Source organism: Amphiura filiformis, chromosome 5 (genome assembly GCF_039555335.1).
Source record: "Amphiura filiformis chromosome 5, Afil_fr2py, whole genome shotgun sequence".
Lineage (NCBI taxonomy): Eukaryota > Metazoa > Echinodermata > Ophiuroidea > Amphilepidida > Amphiuridae > Amphiura > Amphiura filiformis.
In genome coordinates, this window is record NC_092632.1 from 43,885,629 (window position 1) to 43,895,945 (window position 10,317).

Here is a 10,317-nt window from a genome sequence, read left to right on the forward strand (position 1 = left end):
AAGAGGGGAGAAAACAAAGTAAATTTTGTCCCGGTTTTGAGCCTTTCGCCTCTGGCAGTGGCAGCCCTTATAGTGCATACATCAACGACGAATTCAGGCTTGTTGGATCACCATGGATAAAATAAACTCAAACAGACTGATTTTTACAGATTTCTGCAAAATAACAGGGCCTATAATAGAGCTTCCTCTGCTCTACCCTGGCACATTGCTTCACCATTAACGTTTTCATCTGGCGGTCATTGTATATTATTGGTATGCCCGATGACGGTGACCCTTGATCTCCATTACATAATTGGTTTATGTATAATTTTGTGGGTATGGGTCGGCAGTTGGTACAGGTATTCGTCTTATGAAATTCTACAACAGAACCTGGACAGCAAATTAATTTTATTTGTGGTTTCGTAATGTAGACGATACTTTTGTTCTTGATATCACAAACGAAAAACAGTACTTGTATTCGTACCAAACGCAGCTTGACGAAATGTATTCAAGGTGGCATAGCTTAAATATTCTGAAGCATAATAATATCTCTATACTCTTTCAGCACATGCATCATCAAAATGTGAGATTCCAAGGCGAGGATTGTCTGTGCCAGCTGGACATGCCTTTGATGATCCCCGGGATCCATGCCAAATTTGGTAAGACACTTAAGTTGATGTTGGTTATATCGTTTTATAGGGAACCCGTGGGTATGGGGTATAGAACGTAAGGGAGCGATCGTTATTTATGGCAGGGTGGGAATGGGTAAATTTAGGGGGAACCCAAATTTTTTTGTGGTCTTGAGGGGGGAACCTGAAATTTTTAGTTGAACCAGGAGGGAGGATTGTTAAATTTTAAATGGAGAAAATTGGGAAAACAAGGGGGAACGCGAAAATTTTGAGCGGACGCGAGGGGGGAACGCGAAATTTTTTGTCGATATTTTTGCGAAAACACATATGGAAAAGTTTTCCTATGAAAGTCTCTTTAAGTAAATTATACTCGACTCCAGTGTGTGCACGCTGTGTGTACAGAGGCGTTCGAGGTCAATGCACAATGCATACATTACCACACAACACACTAAGCAGGGCGGTATGGAAGAGGGTATGGTTTTTCCTACTGTACGACGGCATTTTGTAACCAATCAGATTCCTTTTTAGAGAGTAGAATCTGGCAAAGTATTTCTAGGAAATACCGTTTAAGCCAAGTCAATCGGACTTTCTATTATCAAGTGAGGGCAGTCTATAGAATGCTACTTTAATGACACGGGGTGCATGTCAGTGTATTTCGCCATAAATCGAGTGAGATTTTTGGAATACCTTGCGGTGTTTAGTGCTCCTGTACGACGAGGTCTTTCATCAGATTTCCTTGAAAATCGGGGAAAGTAAAGTTTAATATATACATGAGACAATTAAGAGTGAGCCAATAAAATAAAAGATTTTCCCTTTATAATAATTGAAGTTGAAAGTGAAAAAAGACAATTTTCTCCCATTGCTTAATTGTGGGACCCCTTTTATTTGAGCAAAAGAGACTACTTTTCCATATGCCATTCCCCCCTGCCGTAAATAACGATCGGTCCCTAAGAAACTCCGCTTCGCACTGACACTGCAGATAAAACACCAAAAACAAGCTTAGATAAGGCAGATAGGCCTATGTCATAATTTCATATGTAGGCCTAAGCACCTTGGGGTTGTGTTTTCAATGTAAGGCGCGTTTTATAAATCCCACTTTTATTGTTTGTTTTAATTTTGACATATTTATCTTTGTTTAGGATATGCACGGGTAATACTTTGCAATTTGGTTTTAACTTACCTATTCTTAGATGCAGATGTAATTCAGAACATAATTATATTCAATTACAGTGTTTGCAATGGAAATGGTGACTTATATTGCACGGAGGACCGCAAATGTGGTGAGTTCGACAATATCTACATGTATATAAATTTAAAACATCATGCTCGTCTCTCTTTTCATTAAGAAATCTGAATTTCTTTATGGTTTCGTAACGTAGACGATCCCTTTGTTCTTGACATCACGAACGAAAAACATCACCTTTGTCTAAGTATATCCATAATATCGCCATACATTGTCTTGTCTTACACTTGATTTTGTAAACATATAAACGATGCAAAATTTTAGTTTTATTAAGATATGTTATAATCATATTTAGCTTAGAAATAACGATTTTGTTTATCTATCTCTTTCTTTTCTCATGGTAACCGGCACGTTTTCACATAAACAGGGTAAGGAACTAATTTGACATTTAAACATAAGAAATCCCTAGTAGAAAACAGACCCATCGACATCGTTTATTAAAATATAAAGAACAAGTAAATAAAGCCAACGAAGCAGGGAAAACAGTAAACAAAAGTATGATGGCAAAGTTAGCCCTGTAATAATTCGCATTAACTTCTTAAAAAGAACACTTTTGATTTGGAAAGTAACATATACCGGGTGTCCCAAAAAAAGGTTACATGTAGGTTTTCGAAACTAATCTAAGTTAACGTGAACCAATTTAAATGTCCTTTTCATGACATAATCTATATACCCTTTACTAGTACCCATGTGAATGTCAAGTTCACAACATGCGTATTTATCTCGCATTCCACACATTCCTGAGCGCGCTGTTTACCATGTGTATGTGACGTGACATAAAGCAACACGAGGTTCACTGCCCGCGCAATGCAGTTGGCGGGTCATTTGAATAGGGCCAGCAGTAACATGGAAGAAGATGCAGTATTTTATTCTGTTGAACAGAGAATTAAACTTGTTCAATTTTATTTCGAGAGTTTAAATTCGGTCAGAAATGGACAATATTCCTACAATGTAACAAAGCAGCGATTTGAAGAGACATTTAATATCGACGCTCCTTCTTGGCCAGCTTTACGAAAACTTGTTTTCAAGTTCAAAACGAAAGGACGGGTTACGAACCAGAATAAATACGGTTCTGGTAGACCAAGAACAGCGAGGACAGTGGACAATATCCAAAGAGTTAATGTGAAGGTGTTGCAGTCACCAAAGAAGAGTGTTAGGCGAATATCACGGGAATTAAATCCAGCAATTCCGAGGAGTTCTGTCCACAGAATTTTGAGAAAGGATCTGAACTTTTTTCCTTATCATATCCAGGTGAAGCAGGAATTAACTGCCGGAGACAAGCAAGAGCGTGTACTTTTTTGCTAGGCTGCAATTGCAAGATTGGAACTGTATCCTGATTGGTTTGATGATATGTGGTGGACAGATGAAGCCCACTTTCTTCTTAGTGGACATGTAAACAAGAAGAACATGGTGTTTTGGGGCCTTAAAGGACATCCACCCCATGAAGTCGCGGAAAGACCGTTACATTCGCAAAAAGTGACAGTATGGTGCGCACTCAGTAAGCAAGGGGTTATAGGCCCGTACTTCTTTTGGGAAAACCAAGGCACAGTAACTGTAAATAAAGAGCGATACATAAAGATGCTGAGGACTCATTTCCTGCCCCGCCTTCAGGGCCTCCCAGTAGATATGGGTGAGCAGTGGTTCCAGCAAGATGGGGCCACTCCCCATACTGCCAACGTCACGATGGATTATCTCAATGAGAACTTTCCACATCGGCTACTTTCCAGGAAATCTGAATTCCCATGGCCTGCTCATTCTCCGGACCTAACATGTCCAGATTTCTTCCTATGGGGTTATCTGAAGGAACATGTTTATCAGCCAGTTCCTGTCACGCTGCAGGACTTAAAGAGGAACATTCGGCGTGAAATCCGTCATCTGGATCTTAACATGGTCTCCAGAGCCGTGGACAATACAATCGTGCGGATGGGGGAGTGCATTAGGAGAAATGGTGCCCATGTAGAGCCTTTCATTTAAGAGCTTACAAAAAAGAAAGTGAACTCAACAAAACTCAACTAAGACTATTATGCTAAAGATTGTTATTAATTTTATCATGATGATGACGGGAGATACAGTGTGCAGAATTTGCCTTCACAAAACATGTGCTCCTCTTTAACATGTTTAATGGCCATTTTCCTTTGTTCAGTAATTTTTCACCACTAAAAGTCAAGAAGCTCTTGAACTGATTTAATTTCAGATGTGCAATATTTAATTTGTCAATGTGTTTCTTTAGTGCAATAAGTTTATTAGCCATTAAAAACAAGAGAAAAATAAAATGTAATAAAGAAAAAATGTAAAAACAAAAGTATGCTTGTGTTCAATTTTCGTTGTGTGATATTTTGATGGTTAGTCACTCTTGACACCCCTGTCATCTTGCGCTCATAACTTGAGTTTCTTTTAAGATACGGAGTTGAAACTTCGCAAACACTTACAAGAAGGATCAAAATATAATACCTGAGAAAATTAAATCTTTTTGTTGTACCATCGCAAAATACGGTCCATTTTCTACATGTAACCTTTTTATGGGACACCTTGTACTTTCAAGACTGTTTTGAATCAGATTATTATTAAAACACGCTTTTTAAATATTCTTGTTTACAGAAAGCAGAAGAGACTCAAGATGAAATTCAAAAGCAAAGACTGCTCCGCCCTTGACGATGAAATGCAGAAGATGGCGCTCAGGAAGTACGTATGCGCTCTGTAAAAGTAGTGCTTTATTCACTGATCTGTGCATGGCCGACCCTCAACTTGTCACAATACAAGTTATAGGACCTACCTCCCAAACTGATTTTCTGTTCTAGTACTAAAAAAGGATTGGCGTAATGTAACTGATCTGCAAATCAATCATCTGCAAAAATTGTGCCAAACATAAAGTAATAAATAAACCATAAACAAATTATTTTGACAATCAGAACGTATCTGGTCAACATGGTGAAGGTTACTTCACAGAGACCTGAAGACTTCGCAAAAAGTAAAACGCAGCCGTTACAGATAGGTCTACACCTAATAGTCTCAGTTCCAACACTCATTAATCGTGTTCACAATATTTTAACACGAAAGGAAAGGCGGTTTATGTACGAGCACTTGACTCATCTGCGCTTTCATTTTAATAAACGTGGTTATGCTACATCGTGACTAAAACAACAATTTTACGTTCGACTTTCTCGAAGTGCAAAAACGACATAAGTACGTCCTACTTATATTAAGTGTATTATCGCATAAACTCTGTTTAATTAATCTTGTCCATACTCATGTTAATTACACAGCGAAATTCGTTCACAAGTGGCCGCTTTTCTTGGCATTGACGCACTGGCTCTAAAAGACATTCATGTAAGTACTTCGTGATTATGGTTCCTTAAAGCCATATTATAACATTTCTTTAAAAATAGATTAATATTCATTTTCAATAAAATGTTAGCATTTACTGTCAGATATGTCCCCTTTTAATTAACAAGTGAGGTATAAAGCAAAGAAAATTGGAATTTACTACTAGCGCCAATGCATGTTACTCCGGCGGTTGTAATATGGTACGATCCTCTGGCGTGTGTGTCCCGCACGCCCATGTACGTAGGGGTGTGTTGACATCGCATACGCGTTCGACTAATATCGTAATAATAAAACGACGGTTCCGGCGGTTTATTCAAAATCTCGGATTTTGACAAAACTACAGCACCTAAAGTCTTGATTTTTACAGAGAACCTTTGTTTACTAAAGTACATTACAATCGTGTAAAAACCTGAATTAAAATTTTTTTTGAGGGCGTTCTCCTCAGCAAATGTTATAATATGGCTTTAAGTCATTTTTAGAGATTACATATGTTTCAGTGCTTTCAGGTTTCTCAGGTCAAGACACAACAGCATATGAAATTACACAGTATTTCTGATTTTTTTTTCTAGGTGGAATGTGGAAGCTACCTTGTGTCCCTGACTGTTGTTGAAGATCCTATCGGTGGAAAGGAAACAGTAGATCTTGATGCCGTCACCGAGAAACTTAAAAATGCAGTAAGATTTAATTTTATGATTCGTTCCAACTCATTATTTGAAGTTATAGGGCTATGCAATAATCATGAGCCCCACCTGGGGGACGGTAACATGGGGTGCAATAAATTAGACGAGTACCTTTTGGCAGGTCGAAAGGGAAGGGCAAGCAATTTTGGCCACATACCTTTGCAGGTTCCTGTGCAGGTTACCTTTTCAATACTACAACCTAAAAAGGTGTAGAAAAACGTACGAGAAAAAAAAAAAGGGATTTTCAATATGCTAAGAAGGAACAGTGAAATCAATAAAATGTTATCTCGCTGTCCAATGTTCAAAGCATTTCATTATGATCATTGCTGTTCACATCACATTCGAACTTTACATCATATGTTGTCCTTAATAGGAAGAGGTAATTCTGGTCTTTAACGGTGAGGAGCATTCATCTGTACCTGGATCTGTGGAAGAAGTGCGCGGTCGAGACGGCAAGCATGGTCATAAGGTTATGATCATCGCTCCTGTTGTAGGTGTCATCGTGGTGGTTTTGATAATTGCAGTCACTGTGGTAAGTTGTTACTAGTCGTTGACGTCATTCACTATCAATAGCAACTGGCCAATCACAATCAACTAGATCCTTGAAGTTCCCAAGCGATGTGTTCACATTTGAGCCACATTCAGTCTGGACCGAGACTAAATATTGTTACCATCAGTAATATGTTACAGGAAAATAGCTTATAGACCTTGGTTTACCTGTATGTAATATTGATGGTGTTTTTTCTGCTTTTTATTTCAGTGCTGGGTTAAGTCCAGTAAACGAGGACGTGATGGTGAAAAGGTGAGTACCTAGCTACTGAGTATTGTCATCTTAGTGACAGTAAAATTATTCTAAAGTTACCCATACCTTCAAATGAAGATGCAAGGGGTACTCCTCTGCAACTTACCCATCAGAATGTCACATTGTTTTGCACGTAATTTTCACCAATTTCTCTTTTTTTTTCTATTCTAGGCTTAACCGGAACCAAAAGCATCATGCTGCAACAATGGATTCTTTAAATATGATCGCACCTGATGCAGAGAATTGTTTAGGCATAATCAATGGAAAATGTCCGAGATAAAACTTTCAGCAATACCATTAGTTATTTTTATCTTATAATCACATTCCTTATTCAGTCTTTGTCATCATGATCATCAATAATTCAATCACCTCAAAAATATCTATCACTACTGTCTATCATAACAGGTGAGATCAAAATATACCCGGTATTATCTTATCTATATACATACACTAAAGGAGACATTGAATCCATATAAACATATCAAATATGCCAATTCATTATGAGATGATAACTCAAATTCTATGCATCAAAGTTTAAAACTGAAACAGCAAAAAGAAACCATCAAATAATTTTGATGCCGCATTTGCCTTTTGTTGCCATGATGATTGGTGACCCTTTGAATGAAAAATGCAAATTCAAAAGTGGCACCTAAACCCATTGAAATGTTACTTATGTTGCTACTAGCCTGAATCCTGCTGACCTCTAATGACGGCGCCTTTTATTTACCCACAATCCTTCACGTTGCCAACCCGATGACCGTGCGTAGTTGTTGAAAGACTGAAGGATCCAGTCTATGTTGCTACAGTGCCTGGCTGGTTGTCACTGGTCACCGTGGGTCATCCTTGACCAGTCCTGTAGAGAATGTTTTTGTTGTTGCTATTTCAGTGTTATGCATAGATTTTGAGTTCTTTTCCGTTAATAAAGGTGGGATATAAATGTTTGTGATGTGTTTATACTTCTTTATAAATACAATGATTACTTTGGGAAATTAAAAATAAGAACTATTAGTCACAATTTAATAAGGCAAAATGTTAGAAGAAATGGGAATTCCAAAAAGTTTTTCCTTTAGTATTTTAGACTATTTTTCCTGACACAGAAATACCAGATAATATTGATTCTTAATATAAATTTGCCCTTTTCTCCATAATTATGAGAAGAAAAAAAACACCCCAAAAACTGGAATGTCACAATTCACAAAGCTGAAAAAGACAGTGTTGCAAACTTGCAATGTGGTCTGGATGAAGCAGAATAATTGTGATCCATCTAATCAGAAATATGTTCAAGCATATAATAAAGTTGGCTTAATATCCAGGGCTTTCTTCATGTGTGATAAATATGTCTTTATATGAACCCATTCAGCTGTGCTGGTGGTTTAGCATATGTGACCCATCACATCAAAATATGCAATCACATAAACATGGCAGTACATTTCCTTTACTGTGTTTTTTTTTTCTAGACAACTGCTGTTTTTTTGATGTGATAGGTCACATACTTAATTAGTGGGTATAGATGGTGTAGTAGAGTAAGCAGTACAGTGTGAAACTAATGACTTATGGGAACTTTTTTTAAAAACTTTTAAAAGATGCAAATTTAGGCTATAAAATTGAATTCTTAATACACTTTTCCTTACATAATCTTGGAAACCACTTTTAGATCTTGTCCCACGCTCACTGGTGGGGTGGCCTCATAATACATCTGCTAATTTTGACTGGTGTTACAAAATGATTTTGCCCCCAAATTACAATAATGCAGTATTATACAATTGGATACATATGTAAGTTCAGCAAATAAAGTTCAGTCTATCTATACTGTAATGGTTTTGTGTTATTGGCCTTTTTGTAGACATTAAAAAACCCTCAGTCAGAATTAGGTTTCTAACTTGTGAAGGGCTTTGAAATAAAATATGAAATTAAGACGGCCTCATACAGGAGTTTTACAAATTAAAGTAAAACGGTCATGTAAGGGTTATTCATCCAAGGGTTCCAAATGAAGAATCCTAATTAGTCTACATATTGAATTGCAACCACAGCCAGGATCAGCTCAATGGGTCCGTATCACAGCAGCTGATAGGTGTATCCCACCATGCTCTTTGGTTCCACAAGTAGAACTGCACATGCCATAGAAAGTGTACACAAAATCCCTCACTTCAACTTTCAATTAATCGCTTATATCAAGGGAGGTTAGACTTTTGTTTGAAAAAATATGGTCTCCAAAGTATTGTGAAACTATCCATAGCTTTCAATATTTAAGAGGCCCTTACTTATGTTTTGTATGTATTTGCTACAGAGCAAGCAGGTGCATGATGGGACACTCCCTTCAGCTGTGGGTCCGTATGCGCAAAGCTAGTTAGGCCAGGTAACCTGGTCTAAACAACAAGGTAAGGCAAAGAGTGCCAACTTCATCATGCGTGCTTGGAGAGTAGAATAGTGCCCCTCTGGATTATTTCTATATGAGCCGGGTAAATAACCTAGAGTTGCACTATTTTGCACTCCATGAATGACAAAAAAACATGGTGAAGTGAAGTCTGTACTCTTTGTTGTACCTCATTGTTTAGATCAGATCTAAAATTAGACCTGGTCTACCTTGTTTTGTGCATACTGGCATGAGTTTTATTAGGGTAAATCGGAACAAGAAACAGTAATTTTCTTTGTCCCAGAGAATGCCCAGCTATCCTAATTTATGTGAGTGTAAACTAACATAACTGGGGGATTCAAACGTGCATCCCCACACACAATGCTCCCGGCATTGTATGTGGGGCCGGGGATGCACGTTTGAATTATTAAAAATTCCCCTATATTTTTTCATTTTTGATATTTAACAGTCCTCGAAGTAAACTTTATAAATCTAATGATATATACTTAAAGTGCATATATTTGTGCGGTAAAGCCGACCACCAATTGAAAATTTTGGCCCTTTTTGACACCTACAATAGGTCTTTTGGGGGAAAAATGTATATCTTCAATACAAAAGGTCAAAATGTTCATATGATGGACGGCTTTTCCTCCCAGCTACACACTTTAAATACATACCATTAGATTTATAATGCAATTTGATATGTCTGATGTTCTCTCATGTCCCACAAAAGTACTGTGCAAACGTTGTTATGTGTTCCCTTAAGCAAATTACAAAACCAAGACATTTTCAATGTTTCTTGAGCACTGGGCTACATATGTTTTTGGTTTATTTTAATTGTATCTCACAAATAGCTGCATCAAGCATAATCTAAGTGTGATACCTCTCTTCATCGGTCTTATTTCTGTATACACGATTAAGCATCATTAGTTTGATCTTGTGCGCTATAGTCTGTCCACATAGAAGTACAAAGTAAATAGACCTCGGAAACTGGAGGTATGAGAATAATAATTTCAGTGCAATGCTTCTTTGGCGCACCAACTGCTGCGCGATTTGTGCACCACGCTCTTTACGCGTCGCGCTCGCGTGTGACGCAAAGCATCGACCCCCGATGCCACAGATTTGGTTTGTACTTCTAAGTGGACAGACTATAGTTTGAAATGTTTTCTATGTTCCAGTTTACGATGCGTTAACCTCTTCCCTTGTTAAAAATACACATTGAAAACATCCAACAATCCGAATCACCCTGGGGTGGAAGCAAGAGCATGAGAACTTTTCTGCAATCTTTGCACTATTTTTTGGGGGGT

The 10,317-nt window shown here is 37.7% G+C and overlaps 1 protein-coding gene across 3 annotated transcripts in view; it reads left to right on the plus strand.

Annotated features, from left to right (window-relative positions):
• LOC140153189 (uncharacterized) overlaps positions 1–8,472 on the plus strand; it is a 70,621-nt gene extending 62,149 nt beyond the window's left edge. For all 3 annotated transcript variants that reach the window (XM_072175867.1, XM_072175866.1, XM_072175868.1), the window contains 8 exons: positions 545–638; positions 1,839–1,888; positions 4,449–4,533; positions 5,115–5,178; positions 5,745–5,849; positions 6,229–6,387; positions 6,616–6,657; positions 6,829–8,472. In XM_072175867.1, the coding sequence (XP_072031968.1) occupies positions 545–638; positions 1,839–1,888; positions 4,449–4,533; positions 5,115–5,178; positions 5,745–5,849; positions 6,229–6,387; positions 6,616–6,657; positions 6,829–6,834 (605 nt within the window). In that variant the 3' untranslated portion in view covers positions 6,835–8,472. The remainder of the gene's footprint in view (positions 1–544; positions 639–1,838; positions 1,889–4,448; positions 4,534–5,114; positions 5,179–5,744; positions 5,850–6,228; positions 6,388–6,615; positions 6,658–6,828) is intronic.
• Positions 8,473–10,317: the final 1,845 nt, after the last annotated feature.